The sequence below is a fragment of the Urocampus carinirostris genome, chromosome 17 (assembly GCF_059441175.1).
Source record: "Urocampus carinirostris isolate Australia breed hairy pipefish chromosome 17, RoL_Ucar_1.0, whole genome shotgun sequence".
NCBI classification, from domain to species: Eukaryota; Metazoa; Chordata; class Actinopteri; order Syngnathiformes; family Syngnathidae; genus Urocampus; species Urocampus carinirostris.
Window position 1 is genome coordinate 21,205,042 of NC_142365.1, and position 27,234 is coordinate 21,232,275.

Consider the following 27,234-nt stretch of genomic DNA (forward strand, 5'->3'; position numbering starts at 1 on the left):
ATTATTTTTATCACACAGACAGCAAAGCTCAGCATTCGGATCTTACGCTGGAGAAATGCGGGCGTCATTCATTCTGACAGTTCTACCGAAAAACTTCCAAATAAGGCATTTTGCATCAAATGTGTCAAATTTGGGATTTAGCGCAAGGCACGGAAAGCTAGCTAGCTAGCAACAGATTTGGGCGAAAGGCAAAAAAAAAGGTTAAATTAATATTGCTATTACTGGCTGGGATTGCATTCAATAGTGACTGTCCAATAATGAAAAATAAAATAGAAAATAAACAATTTTAAAAAAACGCGTCTACACAGTAAATTAACCAGTGTTAATTTAAAATTGTTCACTGAGGTATTGCATCTTCAAGTGCTAAATTATCACTATTACCGATACCTTATAATTAAAAGTGTCAACTTTACACTTTACCAGTAGACCTTTAAAACTACCCACGTGAAATTATATTTTTTTGTTCATATAGTGTTAAATGAACACTGGTAACATTGGTCATACTTGTGTTAAATGAACACTGGTAACATTGGTCCTACTTGTGTTCATTTAACACGTGGATTATATGTCTACGGAGGTATTTTTAAAAGTTATCTCCTTAAGTGTTAAATGAACACTTTAACTGCTGACCTAAAATAAAAAAAGGTTACTCTTTAAGTGTTAAACTAGAATTATTACTGAAACCTTAAAATAAACAAAACAGTGTTACTCTATAAATTAAATATTACACGATCACCTTGATTTAAACAGTGTTAAATGAACACTTAAACAGCAAACATTTACCATTACCTAAGTGAAAATATGGTCCTTCTCTACCGGGTGTTAAATCAATCCTGGTAACACTGGTGTTACCTCAGTGAACATATGACCCTTAAATACAGAAAGTTACATTAAACTAGTAACACTGGTGTTAATTTAACACTCTTTAGACGTGGATCATATGTCTACGGAGGTATTTTTAAAAGTTATCTCCTTAAGTGTTAAATGAACACTTTAACTGTTGATCTGAAATAAAACAAGTTACTCTTTAAGTGTTAACTAGAATTATTACTGACACCTTAAAATAAACAAAACAGTGTTACTCTGTAAATTAAATATTACACAATCACCTTGAATTAAACAGTGTTAAATTAATACTTAAACAGTAAACATTTACCATTACCTCAGTGCAAATATGGTCCTTCTCTACCGGGTGTTAAATCAACCCTGGTAACACTGGTGTTACCTCAGTGAACATATGACCCTTAAATACTGAAAGTTACATTAAAACTGGTAACACTGGTGTTGATTTAACACTCTGTAGACAAGGAATATGTTCACCGAGGTGTCGTTAAAACAATTACTGATACCTTAAATAAACAGTGTTACTGTTTAAGTGTTAAATTAACATTATTGCAGATTCCCTAAAATAAACAGTGTAAACACTTAAACAGTAAACTTTTAACACTACCTCAGTCAACATTTGGTCCTTATAGGGGTGGGTGGGCAGCAATTCCTGTGGTGTGTCTTTGGCAAGTACAGCCTGGTGGCACCCGCATACAAAGTTTTAAATTAACACCAGTGTGACCAGTTTTAGTTTAACACTCTGTAGTGTTAAATTACCAGTGAAACCATTGTTAATATAACAATCCATGAATAAGGACTATATGTGTACTGCGATAGTGTTAGAGAGGTTAAAAGTTAAGTGTTAAATTAACACTTTTACTGATACTTTGAAAAAACACACATTATTACTGAAGCCTTAACCTAAACAGCTATTACTGATAAATCAAAATAAACAGTGTCAAATTAACACTATAACAGTAACATTTAAAACGTCCTCAGTGAACATATAGACCTTATCATAAGAGTGTTAAACTAACACTGGTGATTTTACTGTGTACTGTACCTGCTAAACGAACCAGGAATTTAATTACTTGAAGCTATGCTCCACAGTGAGTATTTACATCAATATATTTAGCACATTGTGAATCTTGTTCACCTAATATTGCCATTTTATTTGTGTTTAACCAAATTTACTATCGTGTATTAGATAGTTAATTTGCAAAGTTGAGCAAAAAAATGATAATAATCGAGGCTCACAAAACTCAATTTTGTAAATCTGAGGTAGCTGCCTGAGAATGAATGAAGTCCACAGTGACAAGCACCTAAAAAGGAAATGAAAATGTTCAAACCACTGTTGTTCGAGAGAGTATTTCTGCCAACTTTTGAATAATTACAGAACGAAAAAAGAGAAACACACAATGGCCATGTCAGATTTTGACGTTTTAATATATTTATAGTTTGCCATTTGAATTAGCATTTTAAAAAGTGAGTGTGACAATAGAAAGTGAAAATGCTCATGTAAAATGTAAAACTGACCATCTAAAAATGTGAAGTTTCATGCTTTGATGTTCTAATAATCATGAAAAACCTGAATGTGAAGAATATCATGTAAAAAACATGAAAATTACATTGTAAAATGAAAAATTATCATGTGCAAAAGGTCAAACTTGAGTTTCATGCATTAACGTAATTATTAACATGAATAAATGTGAAACTGAATAGCTAAAGATGTGAAAATTAGCATACGGGAATGTCAAACAGGTCATGTAAAAGCGAATATAAATATCCTGTAAAAATATGAAAATGAAAACGTCAGTTCTATGCATTTATACATTAATTTTCATTATTATTAAAAATACAGATACAGAGGCCCCTCTATATACAAGATTCATTTGGCTCCAGATCAATCTCGTAATTAGGAATTCTCTATGTCCCTAATAAGATAACTAAAAACCAAATACAGCAATCCCTCAATGTACTGCGGTATTTTAGCAGCTCATTACATTGAAGCAAAATTCCTTTATTAAATCAGACTGTGAGGAGAGTCAGAAGAGCTCAGAGAAAAACTGATCATAGGTGCTCCAGAAAGAGAGTGAGGCGGCTTGGGGAGATGAAGCAAAAGCGGGCTGTATGTCCGGCCTTCTGCGGCTAGGTTACCTTAAAACTCTTACAAACCACCTTTTCCATGCCGTACCAACTCTAGATTCATTACCAATGAAACTAGAGCTGTAACTTGTCGGAAATCGCTACCTATGTGATTTTTCCGTCATCATGGAGACCTGGCTCGCACCGAGGACCCTCGATGCTAACGGATGCCCTCTTATTTCATTGATAAAAATCTGTGTTCTGTGTTTTATTTTCAGATCTATAGTTGTTATTTTGTTATATATATAGTGTTACTGTTACCTAAAAAATATAAAATGTGTTTCTACTTTGCTGGCTTTGACAATCACAGGACCTCTTTGGACCCCCTCAAAAAACAAGAGATAATTGTAATCTGTCCTGGCCTTCACAAATAGTTCAAATTAACCATAAACAGCTTTAAAAAACATCTCTCCTCATCAATGAAAATAACTTTTGATTGTAATTGAGCATAAGAATACAGTAATGAAATAAGCAAGCGAAGTAAAATGTGAGTTTGTTAGGACTACTTACCATGGACTAAGTTGGCGGTTGCTAATAGAGAGTGGTGTTGGAGGAGTGAGGGAGCACGAGAGAGTATTATAGAATGAACAAAACAAGAGCATGGGATCAGGTTTGTATGCCGTGAAAGGCACGTGCTAGCTGTAGCTGGGAAGAGCTGATGTAGCCTCGAGCACTCAGTCCTCTAGACCAGACCAGGGCACTCTGCTCCTCGAGGGCTGCATGTCCTGCATCATTTTGGAGTTTTCATTTCTTCAATTCGGGTTATAGAAACTATCGGCTTATTAGTTTTCCTTACTGATAATGGTCAATTGGAATCACCTGATTTGAGCGGAAAACCCTCAAAACCATGCAGGACATGTGGCCCTCGAAAACCAGAGTGCCCAAGTCTGCTCCAGCGGTCGGGTCTGGAAATTCTCGTAACTTTCTGCTTGATAGACATTTCTTATGTTAAATTTCTCCTATATATTTCGCCTATATGTCATGATAGCCGAAGTGAAGACACCTGTGGCAATTGTTTGGCACGCTTTAATTTCTCTGATTGGCTGACGTTCTCTTCTTAGGCGGTCAGCGTCCAGAGAAGGACGTCAGACCGTACTTCTGTGTTCCTGTGTGTTTCGCCAGATTACCAATTACCAAAGACTACTCTCCTGTTTTGATTCCTGCCTTCGGTTACAACCTGTTTCTGCCCCACGTTTACGATCTACTCCCCTGCCCTGGCCATCGACCTGCCCGCTAAGACATATTGATTCCGCCTACCTGTCACGAAACTGGCGTTCCGTCCAACGCTCCTAGCGACCGACAACAATCGGCTTCCAAAACTAGCTCTGTAAACTCAATCCAATAAAGATTCCTTTAAAACGAACGCAATTGAGTCCGAGATTCCATTCTGGGTCGTGACACTATATGTAGAAGGGCCACTGTAAATTTTATTACATTTGTAAGGTTTATTTTTTGTAATGTGGCAGCAACACTCTTCCGTACTGTCGGGCTCAATGAAAGGGAGAGGTTACGCTCGCTCCAAAAACATTCCGTGCTTGAGAAAAAAGCAATGATTGATGGTTTGTGATTCGGCAACATTCCTCCAGTAAGTAAACAATAGAAAATTGCAAAACAATCAACCTGTTTTCATCATGCACGCAGCAGTCATTGCAAAAGGAAACCTGACAGCGGTGCAAACCTGTTCCCTCAGGCGCTTCTCTTCGTATCGTGTGCGCTCGTTGTTGACTTTATTCAGCCGTTCGTTGATCCTCTTTTGCTGGGCCGGGCCTCGGCCGAAGAACACGTAATTGACAAAGGCATATTCCAGCAGGGCCAGGAACACAAAGACAAAACAGCCCATGAGGTAGACGTCGATGGCTTTCACGTAGGGGATTTTGGGGAGCGTTTCCCTAAGGTGGGTGTTAATTGTAGTCATGGTGAGCACCGTTGTCACACCTGTGTAAAGAAGGACACATGGACACAGACAGGTAAATCTTAATAACAAGTCTAGAAAGCAGGGGTGGAGTAGTGGGACTAACACAAAGGAGTTACAAAGGAGTGTGTTACTGTAACACAATTTCTTTTCTCGGTAATGACTGTTGTTATGAGTGCACTGCAGGAAAGAGGTCTAAATCTAGTGGAAGCTAGAGCTCTTGTTGGTGATAGGAATGAGTGGAGAGGTGTTGTAAAAGGATAGTGGGATGTTTGGACGCATTCTAAGGGATGTGCAGGACACCTGTATGATGCAGCAGGGGTAAACCAGTGAAAGCTGTCGGGCCCTGCTGTTGAACAGAAGAGTGTGTAATGTCACCCTGACCCGAGTGACATGACCGCTTTCTTGTGTCCCGTTTCATCCGGAAGGACGAAAGCATGACCAACTTGGGTGCCGAGGAACTTTTTTGGGTGTTTGGGCATTTGGGTTGGCCATGGTCCAAAAATGTTTGTGTGTTTTTTTTTGCTATTTTCTTCCCTTTTTCATTTTCTGTGTTATTGTATGTGTTTGTCTTTCTGTCGGTCATTCCTCTTGAGGGATATGACCAAGGTAGATAGATAGATGTCTAGATAGATAGATTGATGTCTAGATAGATAGATGTCTAGATAGATGTCTAGATAGATGTCTAGATAGATGTCTAGATAGATGTCTAGATAGATGTCTAGATAGATAGATAGATAGATCGATAGATCGATAGATAGATAGATAGATAGATAGATAGATAGATAGATAGATAGATAGATAGATAGATAGATAGATAGATAGATAGATAGATAGATAGATAGATAGATAGATAGATAGATAGATAGATAGATAGATAGATAGATAGATAGATAGATAGATAGATAGATAGGAGGAGAGTGTTTCCCAGTAGAGTAGTATACGCGAAAGACAATAGTTGTAGGTGTGTGACAGCATAGTATGTGTGTATAAGAGTATAGTGATACATGTGACAGGGTAGTTAGGTCATTCTCTTTTCCACTGTCATTGCCAACTCTGATTTTGTGTTTCTTTCTCTTGTTTGGACACTTGTTAGTAGTTTATTGCTCACTTGTTTTGGTTGTTACATTAATCCTTGCATCTTGGTTTTTGGTTTGGATCATACCAGATTTGGTTTAGTTTGGGCATTTTGTTGTTTTGTGAACCCTTGTTTGTTTGTCACTTTGTACATCTTTTGGTTCTTATATACCAAGCTTTTGTTTTTCCTGCTTCCCCAACTTGGGTCAACCTCACAAAATCTAACATAGTATTTGAATTGAGATATTGTCCATGGCTATTCCAAAAACATGCATGTCAGGTTAATTGACCGGTCCAAATTGTCCCTAAGTGTGAATGAGCGAGCGGATAGTCTGTCTCTCTGTGCTCTGCGACTGGCTGCTGACCAGTTCAGGGTGTCCCCTGCCCACTGCCCGAGGATAGCTAGGTTGGGCTCCAGTACCCACGCGACCCTACTGAGGGGTATGCGGTGCTGACAATGGATGGATGGATATTGTCCATAGCTGCTCGGCCATAACTCACCCAGGGCCACCCGAGCTGCGGAGGCATCGTAATTGATCCAGAAGGAGACCCAGGATAAAATGGTGATCAGGATGGAGGGCATATACGTCTGTAGGATGAAATATCCGATGTTCCTCTTGATCCTGAAACTCAGCGAAAGCCTTGGATAAGAACCTGCAGGCAAAAAACAAACAAGGGACAAAGATAAAGATTAGGGACGATGCAGAAAAAGGTGGTGGGGGGTGGAAGGTAGGACGACCGTTAGTTGCTTTCACTTGACAGGACGCAGGGTCGTCATTTCTCCGTTTGTACCAACGGAGCTCTTAATTTCCCCAAAGCGATGGATTCCTTCCCGGGAACGAGTTCGATTCCAATTAAACACGCCGCAAAGTCGCAAACAGGGCAGATTTTTCTGCAAGCGCCTATCTCAGCAGGCCGCTCCAGCGTCCCTCAGAGACTTGTCACGGGGAAGTGCTTTGCTGACATTACCCCACCTAGCCCCCCCCAACAACGTTCCGGAATAGGCCATTTTCAAAGGTGGTTACGATGCACGGCTGCATGCCAGAGGACAAAATAAATGAATATGTTCAGTTTTTGTGCAAATATTTTGCTGATAAATGTTTTTTGTCTTTTTTTTTGTTTTATTACACTTCAATTTTAACGACAATGTGTATGAAATACGGATGCACAAACAATAAAAGCAAACTGTCAAGATCCCACCACTTTATCTCCATCAACTTATTTCTAGTTTAAGCTCAAAGATGATGCCATCAGTGGTGGGCTGTCAGGGTCTGCAAGGCCTTCCCTGCCGGCCTGAAAAATATCTGATTAATGTGATGCAATTATATTTTGTCCATGAATACTTATTAAATCATACCTAATTGTCTTTCAGCTTCCTTTCATTGTTTTCCCCCAGGCTGTGCTGCTTCCAGATGTGTGCTTTGATATTAATGCATTTAATTATTCAGATTTCAGTCATTTTATGAAGTATTTATTTGCTGCGTGTATTCTTCCCCAGAAATTGTCTTATCATACAACTTGAAGGTTCAGCTGTGTGCTAATTTCTTGTAATGTGAATACTAAGTGTCTGTTTGTGCTGTATGTGTCACAACCGGAACAAGCAGTGGACCCAAATGCGTAACGTTTTACACAATGCTTTGTTAGGGGAACGGGAAGTCAGGGCGAGAGGAAAAAACAACAGCGATCCGGTGCTCGCTGGGCTGGAGGAGCAGGAAGCCCTCGCGAACAAAGCACGGTCAGGGATCGAAAGCAAGTTGGGCAGCCTGGACGGGAGAACAGAGCGTGGTTGGAGATCGGAACAAGTCGGGTAGCCGGGACGGGAGAAGGAAGAGTGATCGGAAATCGGAACAGGCAACAGAGGACGGAATCAAGCAGGATACAGGAACAGGTCGGGACATACCGGAGCCAGAGTCAAAAAGTGCTTGCCTTTCATGTGGCGAGGTTTGCTGATGGACTGACAAGGAGTGAACGAGAATGACGTGCTTGAATAGGAGAAGGGCTAATTAGGGAACGAGTGGCATCTGGGGCTGAAAGAGTGAGTACAAGTGAGGGCAATTGACAAATTGTGACAGTATGTTCCCTTTTTCCAATTATTCCTCATTAAAAGAGAGGGGCAGAAACATTCTTGCTTGCCTTTGGTAGGAGAACGAATCTCCATAAATTACTGTAGTACGGAGTGCACTCTGATTTTATCTTTGTTTTGAAACTTTGTAATAAATGTCCTCAAATGCATTGCTTTATTTTTTCAAAGTCCTAATACTCGGTCTGGTCCCGGAAAATAACAAGCGGCAAGACATCGGAATGTCCTTCACGGGCTATATTTGTGTGGACTTTTTAGCGCCACGTCCACCATCTTTTATTGATTCACAGCCATAACGGACACTTAAGTGTGGTCATTTTATGAAATTGTCAAGGGGCTTACCTGTTGTAAACCTTACTTCCTTGGAGACCAAGCGGATGTCCACGATGGAGAACTGAGGTAACTCTAACTTGTCCACCCCTGTCACGGCACTGTTGCCTCCTTGCCAGAAGAACACGATGTCATCCGTGGTATATCCATCTGTCATGCCGCGGTAAAAAAAAAAGGTACGGTCAAGCAATAACAAGGAAAAAAAAATATATTTTATCAGTGATGTGAGGTCAGGGCCACGAGCCCAAATAGCCCAAATCACTCCTTAGATCAATTGAATGTACTGTATTTTTCGGACTATAAGCCACACCCAAAAACCTCAAATTCCAATTTCGGGATGCAACTAATTCAACAGGTGAAGAAGGCTTAACTGTTTACTAGTGATAGCCGAATCAAGTACAAGTAAGTAAAGTGATTAAAATGAGTATAGAAATGCGTTTCACTCTTTCTAATCTCAAACCAAGCAGTGTAAGTGACAAACACTGTTTAATACCTGTGAGCATGAGTATATATAATAATCTTTCAGGATGACCAAATTGCTTCCTACAATATCTTTGTCTTGATTTAGTTTTAAATCAATTGCGCTTCGCAAAGACTTTGCGAGCCAGCGATACAATACTGTATTTCAATGGTCCCCAAACTTTTCTGTACCATTGACCGGTGTAATGCCTGATAATATCCTTACTGCCCAGTCTAATAATAGCATCATAGGTACATAGATACCGTGACTAAAAAACTAACCTAAAAATGCCTTTTTATGTTTTGTCTGTATCCCAAGTTGTTTTTTCGGGTAGAATTCAGTTCTTTCCCTATCACTGCCTAGGTTCGATTCCTGGTGTATCCAATTTTTCCAATTGCGATCAGCGATATGTTTCGGCTGATCAATAAACAAATATGGTACTTAATTATTTTTGGAGCAATCAAAGCCTTCACTTTTTAATTAATCCTTTGCCCTTATCCGCTGTGCCTTACTTGTGAAAATAAAAATCGAAAAAGTCAATGTTTTGGGGTGCGCTTTATAGTGCAGAAAATATGTTAACTGTCTTGGTTGTTTGGTATAGAATAGCCCAGATTGTTGAGATTTTCCAAATTAAAAAACTTCACATGCTACGTGACAAATGTCACAATTAATTAAGGTTTTGTAAAATACAACCCCATGTTGTGTTTGTAGAAATTCAATATTATAGTTTTAAACCAAATAACTAAAGTTTTGAGTTTGTTTTTTTAATAGCAAACAGGTAATTATATTCGGTCCAATGAGAGGGCGTTACTAAAATTCTGATTTGGCACACACCTTAGCCTCAGGCAACAGAATTAGTCATAGTATTCGCAAGGTAACAGCAAGTGAAGCCATCCATTAATATTTGTTATCGTTGCATGTACTTTTTAACTCAATACAGTTACGGTGTCATCCTCTTAAGCACATATTTCAAGAATTACTCCCCACTGATATTCTCCCTACCATATAGGCTCAGCTCTTAACTAAATTTACAACTATGAAATGAAATAATGAAATAGGTCAGCTCGCGAGATATAAACTTCACTGCACACTTTGGATCACAAAAACTCTTAATGGGGCTTAAAAAAGTCATAACACCCATCCGAGCAATACAGCCAGCCCCCCACCCAACCCCAATTCATGAATATTCATTAACATGTGTCGTTTGGCCAGTATGCTGATTGTCTGCGGGCGGGCGATGCAATCGAAATATATCGCGTAAGAGAGGCCGTTTGAAAGGTCCAGATATAGTCATGCACGATGCACACACACACTACTGTACTCTCTCATAAATATTACTTTTTTCCGAAACATAGACTACTTTTCTCTCTCAGTTATACTTCTATACTCTCATACACACACTATTATGCTCTTTTACACGTACTATTATACTCTCATTCACTCACTATTCGACTCTTACTTAAATATTACCATACACTCATAATCACACACACGACCATTCTGTCACATAAATACTACTTTACTCTCTCACATGTACTACCATACTCTTTCATACATACTACTATACTAGGATCAACTCCTGTTTGACGTTATACTGTACAACATATACTCACTCATATACACACCGGTCAGTGTGCATTGCCATGGTTACGAAAAGTACACAAAATAAAACGACACGGATAGGTAAGGTGATGTTCCACGAGGTGTGAAAAACCCTGATAAATATTGTCATTTTAATGGTATGTGAGAAACAATAGTAGTGTGTGTGCAAGAGTATAGTGGAGTATGTAAGAGTCCATAATGGTGTGTGTGGGGGGGACTATAGTAGTGTAAGTGTGTATAATAGTGTGTGAGAGAGTCTGTTGTTCGTTCGTGGAAGTATATAATAATAATAATAATAATTTCCTTTGTATTGTCATTCTTTGTAACAATGTACACAGAACGAAATGTCGATACACCTGACCCGTTGTAGCGAGCCGATGCAGCCGCAGCCAACAGAGGGCGCCGCCATTTTACCAATGTTATAAGTCTTAGGTATGCGTATGAGAGTTTAGTAGTATGTGGGGGAAAGCATTGTGTGTGAGAGAGTGTAGTAGTGGGTATGAGAGAGTACAGTGGAACCTCAGTTTTTGAACGCCTCTCAGTTCGAACAAATCGGAGTCCGACCAAAAATTTCGAGAAATTCTTGCTTCGCTGTTCTGTCAAAAAATCGGAGTTCGAACGCCGGGGTGGATGTTTTCACATCCTTTTAATTTTCTCAGGTGAAATTGTACATCCAATACACTAGGGGACGTCCGAGATTAAACAAGTGTGTAGCAAATGGGCCGAGTTACAGAATTACACCACACCGATGAAGCTGCAGCCACCAGAGTCATCATGACTTTAATGGCACTGTCATGAACCACTTCTGAAAAGTGCTAAAAAGAAGGCAGAAGCAAGTGTCGTTGGATAGATATTTTAAGAGAAAAGAACATCCTGTAGCCAGTCATCTGTAGCAAAGAGATTTGAACGTGTGAGCACCCCTCAGACAGAAGAGCTCCCCAAAGTTTTTATGGAAGGGGACTGTCCTTCCAAACAATCATTTTCCTTCCTCCTCCATCCCTCTCACCGTCCATCTGCGCCTTCTGCTGACCACCACAAAGGTAAAAAATCCTATTCATAATTCTTTATCCTTTTTTTAATTTTTACACGTTCATGTTAGCGTAATATTTCGTACGGAAGATTACGCTAACGCGAACGTACGATTAGCCTGGGTTTCATTTATGTGTCTTAAAAGTAAACAAAGGTAAATATTCAGGGTGTTGGAACGGATTAAAACTATTTACATTATTTGTAATGGGAAAAATGATGTCTGTGTTCGAACAAATCGCTTTTCGAACAGGGTTCTGGAACGGATTATGGTCGAGAACCGAGGTTGCACTGTATAGTCGTGTTTGCGCATGGGTACGACTTGTCTGTATAGGAGTGTAGTTATGCATCTGTGAGAGTGTGATGTTGAACGTGAGAGCAAGTTTGATTTACTTCTCAAACGGCCTCTCACAATCACGGATTTATGCCAACGGACCGTCGCGACTTCTCGCAGCGCCGAAGGTTTCACTACATTTCACCATCTACTGGCGTCACTTCCACACTTTTGACATTAAATCCACTTAGGGATGGTAGTCATTAGCACCCAGGCTCTCCAGAGGCTTCTGGTGCCTAACTCATTCTCCACCATTGACGGCTATAGACGTCAAAAATCCATTTTAACAGGGCTGGCAGGGAATGAGCTCATCAATCAAACCGATAAGACTGCGTCGTTCCTGCTGGCAGCAAAAACCCAATAAGCATACATAGAAAAAAATCCCTGATGTATTGATTCGTGGAATATTCGATTAGAAAAAGTATGGGCAGATCGATCCAAAAATTGATACGGAGCGAGTACTTGGATCAAATCAATATTATTGTCTTAAGATCGATACTGTCTTCCCATTTTAACTATTACTAAAATACTGTTAGTCATACATTATACATACATTATAACTTTCAAATTTGATGCGGTTGTGGTTCCAGTTCATTTGCACTAGTGATTTTCTTATCAAATTTTGTGCAATGAAAGGTACCGTATTTTCTGGACTATAAGGCGCACCTGAATATAAGACGTACCTTAAAAATACCCCCTTGTGAAATATTTTTTTCATAAATAGGGAGCATCAAACTATAAAGGCACATGCGGTTAAAGCAATATAAATAACATATTTCATAAACCATAAATATTGGGTAATCTGAGTTTACAACAAAGAATATATCGATTCATTCATAAATGGTTGCCATACGTAGAAGTGTTTTGTAAAAATTATTCTTTGCCGAATTTATTTACCGTATTTCTGGCTCTATAAAAGCACACTAGATTATGAAGTGCATTTTTAAATCTCTTCCAAATTTGGGGTTGTTGGGCCTTGTAGTCCGGACAATTTGGTATTTTAGTTATCTTGTTAAAGTTGTTAAACAGTATTTGCATGTTTGTTGCATTGCTGCTTTTCTGGTTGAATTTTTCTTGACTTTTGTAATTTAATTTTGATACTGTTAAAAGTTTATACATGACAATTTTTGTAATATTAACACTGAATTAATCATTAAAATATTGCAATAAAACTTATTATAGTTGTTATGTTGACTTTTTTTATGTTTGTATTTTCATTAAATTGCTGCTTTTTTGTTAGACCCACTTGACTATTGTTCTGAAACAGTTGTGATAGAAGCATGAGTCTAAGCTAAGAGGGAGTTGACATAAGTTCCCGCAATCCTGCGGCAACACGAACCTGTAAAAAACAAAAAAGCTTACAAAAGGCTAACAGAAGGTTTGGGAAAAAATATGACAAAAAATAGTATGGTTTGGTCACTTTTGAGTCCCAGTACTTGGTATTCTCCTTTGTGCTTTTCAGGACACGTTTTGGTTGATGAAACAATACAGCGATGTGTAGCTGGCAAATAACACACTGCCCCTTTCATACAGAATAAAAATTAACTCTTCAACTGCTGGTGTTGTCCTTAACCATCATGGAGTGAGTGGTTAGATACTAACAATGTCTATAGCCATCAGTGGCAGTGGAATTATATTGATATGTGTATATTATGTCAGTCACACTATAAAATAACCTCACTATTATCTTATCTGGTTTTTCGAGCCAGAAACCAGGTTTGCTCCGATTAACTCTTTCAATGGGTTACATCGCAGTTAAGTGGCAGTGAATGGGTTAAATATATCTGTCAGTCACACTACAAGATAACTTCACTATTAATTTTAACTGGTCTTTTCGAGCCGGAAACCAGGTCTGCCCGGATTATTTCCTTCATTGCTGATGACGTCCTTAACTATAACGTATATAGCTGTTAGTGGCAGTGAATGGGTTAAATGGCAGCTGTCAGTCACACTCTAAAATAAATTCACGATTAACGTATCTGGTCTGGAAACCGGGTCTGCTCCGATTAACTCTTTCGCTGTTGGGGGCGTCCTTAACTATCATCCTTCAATTAATAATTAGTTGTCAATGACGTCGATAGCTATCAGTGGCAGTAAATGAGTTGAGGACAGCACAGATTGCTGTCTTTCGAGTTATGATCACTGCTTATGTTACTCCCATCGTACTTTTTTTTTATTCCCAGTTCATTAAAAATCGAACTTGTTTTGGTTGAGGGGTGAGAGTAGCGGGCAGACTGCGGTAAATTCTCAAGTACTTTATACTTGTATTTGTTTTGACAGTTAAGTGGAGACTGACTAGGTTCTATTCCGTATTTGCTTACTTTGCTTTCGTAACCTGCAAACAGGCAACAAATAAGATCCCATATCGGCTCAGTCCACCACAAAAAAAATCTACTTGACACAGCATGCCGTAATTCATCATTTGAAGGCGAGGGCATCAGCAGCTATCGTGTTTATTTTTTGGAAGGTGTTGGCATTTACTTACAGCTTTCAATTTCCAGGGTGCAGTTCTGCTCATCCAAGGGGTATCTCCTCAGGTCCATCATACAAGCAGCAGTAGTTGTTATTCTGTGGGAGGAATGGGTGGGTAGGGATGGTGGGTGCGTGGATGGGGATAAGACGTATTATTGACCCACAAATTGCAAGGCGTATATAATAATCCCTCACTGTATCGTGGTTTACTTTTTGTGGTGCCTGTGCGTAAAAACTTTACTGTCTAAGATGTTCACGGTTCACGGAACCCTTAACCACCAGGCTCGTCAGAGCACCACTTATTGTGGTGTGTCTAGGGCAAGTACAGCCTGGCGGTGCCAATCCCCCTCCTGTCAGTTTTTTGGGTAGGGGTTGGCTCTCCCATTTAAAATATACTGGTTTTCATGGATACCAGTAGCAGGATGAGACTTCTGACGGGCATCTGACACAGCACCTTCATCATCTGGTCACTGTTGTTTTTCGGTGTACAGCGACATCCCACTCTATAATCTGATTCACTGATGAAAAACTATTTTGTTCCAAAATTCTGAATGTCATATCGTACATTACACATGTGTAAAACAGCTTGATGAACATACATTAGGTACGCACAAATCTTTTTCAATTTCCAGTTTCTTCAAAAACCATCATGTCAAAAAATCGCTCTTGACCCACAAAAGCAGCAAAAGGCAGAAGAAGATGCTTACTATCACTGACAAACTCTTATTTCTCCACATGCTGAAGGAAGATAAAAGCAGTTTTATGTCACATTTATGTTTCCCAATACTGTCCACATGACAACGACAAAATAGCATGCGAAGTAGAACAATGGATAGTGTCCTGAATCAATGGTGCAATATAGCAGCAAGATGATTTTTAAGATTTAATTTTGACAGTCCACAAGTTATTCGGAAAAAAAAAAGTTTATAAAGTTCACGGTTGACAGATCCCTTAACCACCTGGGTCATAGGGCACTTCCTGTAGTAGGTCTTGAGGAAGTACAGCCTGACGGTGCCCATCTCAAGTTAAAAACACATAAATAAATAATTCATTAAAACGTTTCCATTAAAGATACGTAAGTAAATGCCTAAGGATGTAAAAGGAAGACGTATTCACTGACCGACTATGAAAAAAATCTCAAAGGGATATTTTGAGGGTGCGCCTTATAAACAGGCGCGCCTTATAGTAAATGGTAGGGAGAATATCTGCATGAGGATAAATTCGGCGTTCTTGTACTCTTTGTCTTAGACGGTGCCCCCATAAGTGCCTACTTTGTAGTTAGATATAAAGTCCACCCATTGCCATTGCAGTTTGAGGTTTGGATGTAAAAATGCAAGTGAGGCAGAATTATTCCGTGTAGTAATGACATTATAGTTGCAAAATTTTTATATAATGGTTGCAGTACTTGTTCCTGAGGAACATGCTCTTTTGTAACGTCAAGTATCATCATGACAAATGTGTTGGTATTCAGGCATACGTCTTCTCATGACAAATGTGTTGGTATTTAGGCATATGTCTTCTCAGTATGATACAAAGCCATATCATTTGCTTCAGTAGAACGCAGTCTTTGTCACAAAACGTACCAAATTGAACCAATATTATTAATGGCTACGTTGCTTGTTTGCAACTTTTCACACGCTAAGTCTAATTGCCAAGTGACCTTTCCGATTAATGTAATTAAGAGCTGATGTTATCTCCTCTCGGAGTGTATCAGCGGTGCGTAGCCCCGCTGTACAGCAAGGACTGCTGTGAAGTCGACGGGGAGATGTCGCACAGCAGAACGGTAACAAATGCAGCCTGAGCAGCAGAACGCTTGTGCAGCAAAATGCAGCTCAGTGTCATTGTGAATAATAGATATCACACGCCGGTCACACACATTTCATTTACTAGGATTCTTCTCCTGACTCACGGTGTTATTAGAGTTGGGCCGAGACACAGAAAAGTTTTGGTTGGAAGTAACTGTTTAAAATGTGCTTAGGGGAGCTCTGATCTGGGTATCACAGTTCAGGGATGCTTTAACCGCAAGGGTCGTTGAGGCACCCCTGAGGATGCAACTCTGCAGCTTTCTCCAGTACTGAGAGTTCCTGGCCTGTATTTGGGTAATGGCAAAGTTGGCACCAGTCTATGCTAATGTTAAGCTAACGTTGAGATTGTCTGTGTAGACAAAGGTCTTTGTAAGGTTGGAGAAGGTTTTGAGTGGGGTTAATTTGTTTCAGTTTAACATTTTTAATCTTTGTAAAAGTGCACAGCTAATGCTAAGTTTACCCTAAGCCAGGAGTCTCCAAACTTTTTGAGTTGAGGCCACGGTGGTCTGAACAAATGTGTCTATTTATCTATGAAGGGACCATTTCATCCAATTGGTTTTGAAACATACAAAATATACAATTAATAATATCAATTTACAAATATAAACTTTAATTAAGTAATATCTGCCTTTTTAAGCACTAAATTTAATCCTTCGTATTGAAAACTCTGTGGGACCTCGCTACTTCGCGGTTCGACGTTCGCGGCTTCAGAGCTTCGCGGTCTGTAATGGTTAAGAAAAAAAAAATATTTATATATATTTTTTTACTCCCGGGCCGCGCGACGGAGCGAGTTCGGCACACGCGGTGTCACACGGCGCGACGCGAGAAAAGGCGGCGGGCGTGATCGGGCTACCCCCGTAACTGGGGGGAAGCCCTCTCCTCCGACGACCCCAGTAGCGCGGCGCGAGACAGGCGGCCGTCCGCGCGCGGCGGGCGAAAGGCGGCGGACGTGCGCGGGACCCCGTAACTGTGTCGGTGTCGTGCGTATCGCGCCCGAAAGTACCCGCGCCGCGGGTTAGGGGCTCGCTCACGGGAGCGACCGAACGGCACCCGCGGTGCGGCGCAAGTAAAAACCCTGTCGTGAATTTGTCTCCGATCGTCCCGGGCGGACGTAAAATCGCCCAGCTGTACGACTCTTAGCGGTGGATCACTCGGCTCGTGCGTCGATGAAGAACGCAGCAAGCTGCGAAAACTAATGATTGACTTGCTGCTGCGATTGGCTGGCAACCAGTTCAGGGTGTCCCCTTCCCACTGCCCGGAGATGGCTGGGATGGGCTTCAGCCCCTCCGCGACCCTAATAAGGATAAGCGGTGCAGATAATGACATGAGATGAGATTTTTTTTTTTTTTTTTTTTGAAGGGGCGTCGCTAATTTGCAGATTTTCACTTTTAGCGGGTGGTTTTGGTCCCCATTAACCGGGTCTAAAAAATAATAATTAAAAAAAAAAAATGTTTTTTTTTTTTGTTTTTTTAGGTGTGCCGCTACTTCGCGAATTTTCACTTATCGCGGGAGGTTTTGGTCCCCATTGACCGCGATAACCAAGGTCTTACTGTACTTCAAAAGTGTTTTTTGAGTACAATTTATTATTTTGATAAATTAAATTGATATAAAATTGTGGGCCTTGAAAGGAAAAATATAGTTTTTATGGGGATATACAGGGACACCGGCTAAGAAATCCAGGTAAGTCCAATCGTAGTGCCTTAAACAAAGACTTCTTATTCAAATCAAACAACACCCGAATGGGCTGTAGCACAAATGTCTGTTCTAAAAACGGTAGCCAGCATATACAGCTACAATCGGTGGAGTGGCGCTTGGCTGTGGACATAATAAAACCGCAGGTCGTTTGACCAGAAGAAGCTTGTTTTTTTCTTATACTTCTCTAAGAATTATCTCATGGGCCGGATTTAATCCGTTAATTGGCTGGATATGGCCTGTGGACTGTAGTTTGGTGACGCCTGCCCTAAACTAATGATGACCTGACACTAACGCTAAGCTAGTGTTAAGTTCCTGCTGAGGTTTACAACCATTCTGGTAAGTCTAGAAAACGTTTTTGTGGTTTCAGTTTGTCTAGGTTTGATATGTTTAAGGTACTCAAATATTTTCTAAGTATGAAGAATGTTTGTGTAGTGTTGGGTTGGGTTATCTCTGTATGTTTGAAGTATGCAAAGTCAGATCTGGAGGCTTCTTCTGCTACACGTAACCATAAAACCAGTGCAATCAACAAACCCCTACCCAAAAAAATGGTCTGCAGAGGGAAGAGCACTGCCAGGCTGCGCTTGCCCAAAACACACCACATGATAATTTAAGTATGTCTGGCTTAAAAAAACATGCACAATATCAATTTTGTTGTATGTCAGGGGTCTCAAACTCAATTTACTTGAGAGCCACTGGAGCTAGGGTCATGCTGAGGTTGGGCCTCAGATTTTTAACAAGAAAGGCTCTGATACTGTAAGTACTCGGTTGGCTGTGTAGCTAATGCTATCAATGTTTGGGAGGCACTAGCAATAATTATGCGTACACAAATATGCCTACAACGTTTGATAGAAGTCAGTAGATGTTAAGGCAGAAAATGGTCCTGATAGAGATGGATGACATTCTTACGGGGAATCCGACATGAATGTATTGCCGTTGTTGTAAACATGAGCAGGATTTCTAATACACGTCGGCATTCTGAGGTAAGATATGCGGATGGCAAAAATAAACCAGCTGGCTAGCCTGTGTTTGTTGTAACTCTGTTGCGGGGGTGGACTCCAGACAGTGAAATACACCAGTACCACTTCTGACACCTACACAGTCTACCAATGTGTTTTGATCGCCTGGGCAATAGCAGAACATATACAAGGGCTGTTTACGAAATCAGGGAGTCCTCTGCTCAATCCATTAGCTTGTGATTTGGTGGTTTAAAAAAAATGCTTCCAATGCCACAGCCAACATTGTGATGCACCACCTGGGAAAGGCCAACCCCGGAACCCATATCAACGAGATTCTAGTTTGTGGCGGCGTACAATCAGCGGATGTACTAGTGCAGGTGTAATCCTATTTTCTTTTGGCTCGGATCCAATTTTCGCAGCTCATGATAGTATTTTTGTGGGGCCGATGGAATCCGGTGCCCCTAAGTGCCGCAGCTAGGGACAGTAATCCAGATGACAAACCCTTTGGATTTTTATGCCATTTTGCGAAGATCATGTCTGATTTTTTGCTTGCTTTGTTTTTTGCAAAGTATGAAACTGGAATGAAGATTCAGAGAGGTTGTCTCTGTTATGGAAAGTCACATATCGTAATTTTGTGATGGACTCACATTGAATGCATTCTATGGATTACAACGCACGCTCCTGGGTCTTTTTTTGCATCTCATTGGATCAGGCCTATTCCAGCATTCTTTTTTGTCTGTGTTAAACAAGCATGCGTACCATCCATTTCTCACATTAAGGCTCACATACTGTGAGATGCGAGAAGACAAACACCAAGTCCGGTTGCATTAGATCCAGGGCCAGGATAAAAAAAAAAGATAAACCATGTTTCCAATACTTCTGGGTCTAATATATATGGGTGCAAATCAGATCTGACTCCCTCCACCCAAATTTAGTTCTACACAATTTTTTAGAGACACCAAAATGACTATTTAGGCACAATGGGATCCAGGAGTCCATCGTATCAAACAGTGGTTGCATAAAAAGACCAAGAGATGCTATTGTTTCTCAGCAGTTTACAAGAAAAAAAGAATCAAGCAAAACAAATCAATCCTGCTTTAAAAATACCCGGTTCCTCACAGAACGTTTAAATCCAAACGCATTGAAGCAAGCAAGCAAACTAGAACACTGCACCAGTGAGTAGGAAAATGTTATTTAATAGATATAGTTCTTCCCCATGTTAGAAAAAGCCCTCAGAGCAGCATCAAAAGAAATGCTGAGTTCAATACCTTGCGCCAAAACACTTGGATGCGGTCACAATAGTTTAGGATTGCATTCACACCCTCTGGGTTGCAAGAAAACCATTATTCCAATGATCCAAACCTGAATTCCCCACAAACACAAATATTACAGCAAAACATTAATACTGATCACACAAGGCTTCCAAAATATTGGTCCTCAAAGATCCCACGGATTTGAGGTATTTCTTTCTTCAATAGATGTGAAATAAAGATTATGCTCATTAGCAGGCGTATTTTCAGAACCAGAACAAGAGGAGGACCCACAAGCTTTTTTTTTACGGGAATGGAGCAGTCATGCATGTTAACACAAATGGCAGTGATTCAGCAATCGCTGGGAGGAAGAAGTAAGGTAGAAGTCCGGCGGGGAACAACAGGAAGCCAGAGGTCGACAAGATCGATACCAGATACATGAGCAGATACAGGAGAGACGGGGTCGATACCGGACAGGACGGGATTGACACGATTGATACCAGCTACATGAGCAGATACCGGACGGACGGGATTGATACCGGACAAGACGGGACAGACGGGATCAATATCAGATACATGAGACTGGAGACAGATATCAGACAGGACGAGACAGATGGGATCGATACCGGAAACTGGAGATTGGCAAAAGATATCGGACAGGATAAGACAGGCGGGATCAATACCGGATACCGGAGATTGTAAAAAGGTATCAGACAGGACGAGATAGAGGGGAACAATAACCGATACTGGAGATTGTAGCAAGGTATCAGACAGACCGAGACAGACAGGATCGATACCAGACACTGGAGACTGGAGTTCGACATCAAACAGTACAAGATAGACGGGAACGATACCCGATACTGGAGATTGTAGCATGGTATCAGACAGGACGAGACAGACGGGATCGATACCAAACACTGGAGACTGGAGTCAGATCAGGTGTATTGAAGGGACGGATAGATGTCAAACCTATACGACTATGGCCTTCAAGGTCTGTAGTTGCCCAACTTAGGGCTAAGGACTAACACATACTGAACCTGAACTCAGACACAAAGCTATATTGGTTAAGCTTCACCTCCCTCTGACCCTGAAGAGAATAAATGGTCTGGACATAAGATTGATGGATGGTCCTGCAAGTATTAAGGGCTGTAAAATGCAAAAATACAGAGGGTGTAGGTCAAGATGACTTTTTGATGTCCTCGACAATATTTGCAACCGTCAGTGAAGTTGGCGCTGCCAAGTTGTCATTTGGGTCCTAGCCAACCCGTTCTTTTATGTTGGTACGATTATAGTGTCCAAAAAGGTCAGGGACGAAAAAAAAAGGTCTTAGTCCTTTTTTTCACTGTCAGAACAAATTAAGTCATGTAGAGAGTCCAAACACGGATCAAATATTCATACATGCATTTTCCATACCGCTTATCCTTACTAGGTTGCAGGAACTCATCCCAGCTTACTGGTTGCTAGACAGTCGTGAGCCACAAAGAGACAGACAATCTGCACAATCATATATTCATAAGGACCATTTTAACCCACCAACCAACCTGCAGTGTCCAGAGAACACAGAGACAGGCATGGGGATAACATGCAAACTCCACACAGGGAGGCTATAGTTGGACCCAGAACTTCAAAACTTTGATTTGGAAATGCTTACCTGTGCCGCCCATATTGAAAATAATTAGAATAAATTCAGTTTTTATGAAAAAAATAATAACCTTATGTCCCTAACAGATTCTGTACCACCGAAGGTGTCTCTCAGAATTTTTTTTCAGCCTTTCTTTTTCTTTTAGATGTCACTCTCAATTCTTCTTCGCTTAAAAGCTGTGTCTTAAAACAGTGCACGTGGTATAACTTGTATTTAAACGGACATTCAACACTCACTCAACCCCAGAGGTCTTAACTTTAAATCTGCTATTCTGCTTAATACTTACTCAAACAAGACAATGTTTAAAATCCCTTCCATGTTATAATTATTCACCACTATTTAACAACACCTAGCTAAACTGTCAGTAATTTTCAACAGGCACAAAATACTTTCTTGACAGGTAAATTCCCATCACATGAATATTCAACAAAAGAAGCCAGTGTTGCGTAGTAAGTAATCTATATTTTAGCAAAAGTGGGCAAAATATTTTTAGAGCAAAAAGTTTTAAAACCAAGGGATGGTTCGACCAAAAATTTGAAAGCCACAAGTGATGCTATTGTACAATGTAAATGTGAATAAAACAGGCCTACTCGAAATTTTCTGAACAGAATCGAGCTTCTTTTCCTTCCGTAATTGTCAAAAACCATCATCTCTGAGGAACAAGAGGATGCTTTACACTAGTAGTCCCCAAACTACGTCCAACTCCACTTTAAGTCCCACCCCCGAAACAATACCAGAGGCACTTTTTTTTTAACCCCAAAAAAGTTTGGGTTGAGGGCAGGGAACTCTTACTACTTGAATACCAGTGAAATAGATGACATATAAAAAGGCATTGAGTATCACACCATCTTTAGTCATGGTACCAGAATGTAAGTTTATTGTCCATGTCACATCATATGTTTGTCATTTACAATGCTCAGAATATGATTGAAGAATAGAATATCATTGTAACCAATGTACAACAAAACTAACATTCATCTGTGGTACCATGTCTAAACATAGTATGTTAATGAGATAAAATTCACTGCCTTTTCACATGTCATCTCTACCACTGGTGGTCCAGTGCATTGACAACTAAACTGAAGTTGGACCTATTAAGTCTGTGTACGGACAAACAGAAAGTTTGTATTGCATTGACTTATTTCCTGTGAAGGACCAACAGAGTCTTATTTGGTTATTATTTTTTTCAAAAACAATGTTATTATCTATTTTCTGACTTTTGGTGTGTAAAAAAAATCACAAGAGTTATTTGTATGTGGCTTTCTGTAAAACAATCTTTTGTACATTTAAGAATTTTTGCAATTTTCACACTTTTTCTGGAACAAATTGACCCCGGCCACTCATCAGAGAAGGGAAAAATCATGTGGCCCTCACAGGGAATAGTTTGGGGACCTCTGCTTTACACCAACAATAACGGTGATCAAATGATGAAGGCACTGTATCTGAGTTAGATAAAGAGGTTGTAATATCCTGGTCATCCTGGAAGGGGGATTACCTCATGGGCAGTCCCTTCTCAAGGTTTCTTCATTTTCCTCATGTTAAGGTTTTTGTGTTTTTCCTTGCCCTCATGTAGGTTTTAGATCAGGGAGGTGTAATACTAGTCTATAGTTTACAAGAATCTGTGGTCTGTGCATCCTGTTGAGACTCCTTGTGGTTAAGGGCTATACAAATAAACATGACTTGACTTGACTTGACTTCTCCTGCTACTGGTATCCATGGAAACCAGTACTATCTGTATCATGTGGGGAGCTAACCACTATCAAAAAAACAGCCTGGAAAGTGATGGGCGCTACCAAGCTGTACTTGCACAGACACACCAGAGGAAGTGGTGACCCAACACCCCAGGTGGGTTAAGGGATCCGTGAACAGTGAACCGTGAATCTAGTCTTAGCACAGCATTCTAATAACCTACGAAAAAAAAGCTTGAATTTTAAAAGTCTGTGGGGTGATTACCGCCACAATCGTCAACAGATGGTTTAATTTCCCCTTGGCGATGTCAAACATGAACGAGACCACGCCGTTCTCACCTTAGACCGTACAAGACGGTCCCGTCGGGGTGAAGTCGGATCATGCGGTTTTTCACCGTCACTCCATGAAGGAAGGACTTCTTGTCGTTAAGGAAGTACGTGTCCGGGAGCCAAAGCTGATCCGCGACACGGTTATCCAGAGTCAAGTTCAGGTTCAGTTCACCGTAGGCTAAGCGCTTATCTCGCCAACTTTGCTGGAAATACATCGTGATGGTATAGTCCTAGGAAAAAGGGATACATCGTTTTCAACACATTTGTCACACAAAAATGTCTTCTCCATTAAAAGTACACATAACGAGTTTTAGGTTCTAAAAAAATCCTAAATTTGGTGCCACTTACACAAAATCCTCTGAGGATTTATCAAGTGTCATTAAATGACTTCAGTTCAGTACAGATCCTTAATGTAAGCCAACTTATCATTGCCTGACCATGCTTTATGATAGCGTATGTGTAATTTGTTGAATTACCGCTGTCAGTATTATGTGTTAGAATTACTTGAAATATTAAGGGCCTAATAGTATTACACATATGTCACTAAATGCTCATAATGTGATAAAAAAATACAGTATTTTAAACACTATAAGGCATATTATTATGAGTAGGAACCCGCAAAAATAGTCTTGTGTCGTATACAGTATTTTTCATGCACAAGGTGCACCGGACTATAGGGCATGTAAATTGAGAAGATAGTAAGAGCTACAGTGTTTATTCATCTACAACCATTGGGCTCTTTACACAGATGGTGCATGATTAATAAGTACATAGGTGTCATGATTGCCGATTCAGAGCACCGGCAACTGCTTAATTGGCGCCAACAGCCCGGACCGCTGAGGAAGCAGTCGACGTTCCCATTGTAGCGCCTTATAATCCGGTGCGTCTTATGTATGTCAAATATAGGACCAAAAACTATTTTTTCGGGATGCGCCCTATAACCCGGTGCGCCTTACAGTGCAGAAAATACGGTAGTTTCCCTGGTAACTAGTTACCTTGCTATAGAGTAATTCAGTTACTTTCTTTTTGGAAACAGTAGGAAGTAACTATAACACATTTTTTTGAGGAAACGTGCCCAACACTGATAATAGGTGACTCACAATATGGGCCATTTGGTACACAACAACCCAGCAAGTAGTGGATTGGTCTATTTTGGACCTGGTTTGTTTTATTTTGATTGTTGAATGTACGTTTTAATGTCCTCATGTGACTGTAGCGCAATATAATTGCAAGGGTGTTGCATGTACTGAGTCCAAACAGCAGCTACACAAGTAGAAAAGATCACTTCTCTTCTGAGGATTTTTTTCTTGTTGCTCTCACTTTGAAATTCTGCTGCTATAAGAACGGTTTAGTCCTAGAATACATCTGAGACCTCAAAATCCGGTAGGATTCATGCAGATTTCTCTGGTCTTTTGATGCAGAATCAGTCCATTTCCGTCATTTGGATCTAATGGTGGCGACTCGCCTTCTACACTCAGATGTTTGGAATCCAAAATCCTGGTACTCACCATGTTTACTTCTGAGATGGAATCGATGCTCGCGATGTTGATGCTCATCCCGACTATGACCGGAGCACCTGAGGAAACAAAAAAAGAACACATGTCAAAGAACAGAACGTCATAGAGCTACTCTGTAGCTTCAAACTAGCGGAAAAGTCACCCGTGCTGATATGAATGCTAGAAATTCTTGTTACGCGGGAGCAAAAGCAAACCAGGGCCTCATTTACATGATTGCGGTACATCTTGTAAACAGTTATGTACAGCGAGTTGCTTACATGTACTATGAACACTTAAGACCTCTTAAATATTCAGAAGTTAGTTTACATGAAGAAGCCATTTGCCCTTAGCATGCAACCAACGCGTGAAAACAACACTTCTGTCTTAATGTAATCATCAGGACCAACTAAATGACGCCATGTCAATATGATACAATGTGCTTCAAACACAAACAACAATAAAAGCTTTGATTGATGTCAGTGAATATAAATATATGACCGGCTGTTTGAAAGCTAATTCATACTTGCTCTCACATAAACATCATGCTCTCACACGTGCACAATTTTACTCTCATGCAGCCACAATCATACCCATGCACAAACACTACTACAGTATATTCTCTGTAAAACATACTACTACAATCCCATGCACACTACTGTACTCTCTCATACACACTGCTATACTGTCTCTTACATATTACTATACTCTCTCACAAATACTGCTACACTCTCATATACACTTCTATAACCTAACTCATACTACTTATACACTCTACTTTCTCACACATATTCCTATACTTATACACACTCTACTATACTGGCACATACATACTACTATACCCTCAAACATACACGAGTATACTCTCTTACTTATACTACTATCCTCTCAAACACACAAAAACACACTTCTTATACATTTGCTATGGATTATATACTGTGAGTACTAATTTTATACATGAGATATATGTACATACATGATATATATATATATATATATATATATATATATATATATATATATATATATATATATATATATATATATATATATATATATATAGTATAGTAATGTCTGTGCATGGGTATGAATGTGTCTGTATGAGAGTGTTGTCACAACACAGGAACATAGACGGGACCCAATTGCGTTTGTTTTACTCGTTTTTTATTAAGAAGGTGAACAGGACTTGCATCCACAACCCAATGATTGTCGGTCACGGGTAGCAGATATCAGGAATGCGGAAGTGGCACTTCCATGTCAAGCGAAGGTAGTCGTTGACAGCGAAAAAACAAGTTGATGGCCGGAGCAAAGGAGCAAAAACATAATCAGGTCCAGAAAAGAGGTCGGCAACAGGTATCAGACAGAAAACAGGGCAGGATAGAGTTGGAGAGTACAAAAGCTTGCCTAGCTGGGAGCATAGGTTCGCAGACGATCTGATGGGTTCTTACTGGAAGACGAGAGTTTAAAAAGGGTCCGACAGCCAATCGGGGTTTGTGGCTGTTGGCGCCAACGGGGCAGCCACAGGTGCCCCGCATCAGTAATCATCACGAGTATAGTTGTGCATTGGTGAGAGTATGATGTTATATGTGAGAGCATGTATGATTTACTTCTCAAACGGCCTCTCTTCTAACTATACTAGTCCAGTGAAATATCAGCAGGGCCTCTTTTAATTTTAATTAGCGAGCAGTTGACAAATTCTGCCTTAATCACACAAGACATGTTGTCTCATGTCCTATAATCCTACTTTCACCAGCGGGCCCTTGTCTACCCGTTTCAAAATGCCCTGGAGCTTTGTCACATTCCCTGACCCATCTCTTTGCAAAACTGAAAGAAAGAAAAAACAGAAGGAGAAAGTAGGGCTATTTTCCTTTGCTTTGAGAAGGCAACCAGTAACGGTTTTCCTAGGAGACGTCAAACTAAATTTATTTGCGAGAGGAAGAGCAAGCGAGAACGACAAGTCCAGTGCCTTGCATATTTTGATCCCGTTCTTGCTTTGTTAGTTCAGCTCTATCCAAAATAAATCTGCCAGAACTTCATTTGATGACAAATTTCAAAAACAGTCTTATTAAATGCAAACAACAAAAGTACTGTTTTAGAGAATAAACGATGCAG

The 27,234-nt window shown here is 40.1% G+C and overlaps 1 protein-coding gene across 2 annotated transcripts in view; it reads right to left on the bottom strand.

Moving 5' to 3' along the window:
* gabrb4 (gamma-aminobutyric acid type A receptor subunit beta4) overlaps positions 1 to 27,234 on the bottom strand; it is a 93,856-nt gene that overhangs the window by 9,689 nt on the left and 56,933 nt on the right. For both annotated transcript variants that reach the window (XM_088320713.1, XM_088320711.1), the window contains exons 3-8: positions 25,138 to 25,205; positions 23,639 to 23,859; positions 14,277 to 14,359; positions 8,382 to 8,519; positions 6,461 to 6,613; positions 4,649 to 4,905 (exon numbers count right to left, since the gene is read on the bottom strand). In XM_088320713.1, coding sequence (XP_088176839.1) covers positions 4,649 to 4,905; positions 6,461 to 6,613; positions 8,382 to 8,519; positions 14,277 to 14,359; positions 23,639 to 23,859; positions 25,138 to 25,205 — 920 coding nt within the window. The remainder of the gene's footprint in view (positions 1 to 4,648; positions 4,906 to 6,460; positions 6,614 to 8,381; positions 8,520 to 14,276; positions 14,360 to 23,638; positions 23,860 to 25,137; positions 25,206 to 27,234) is intronic.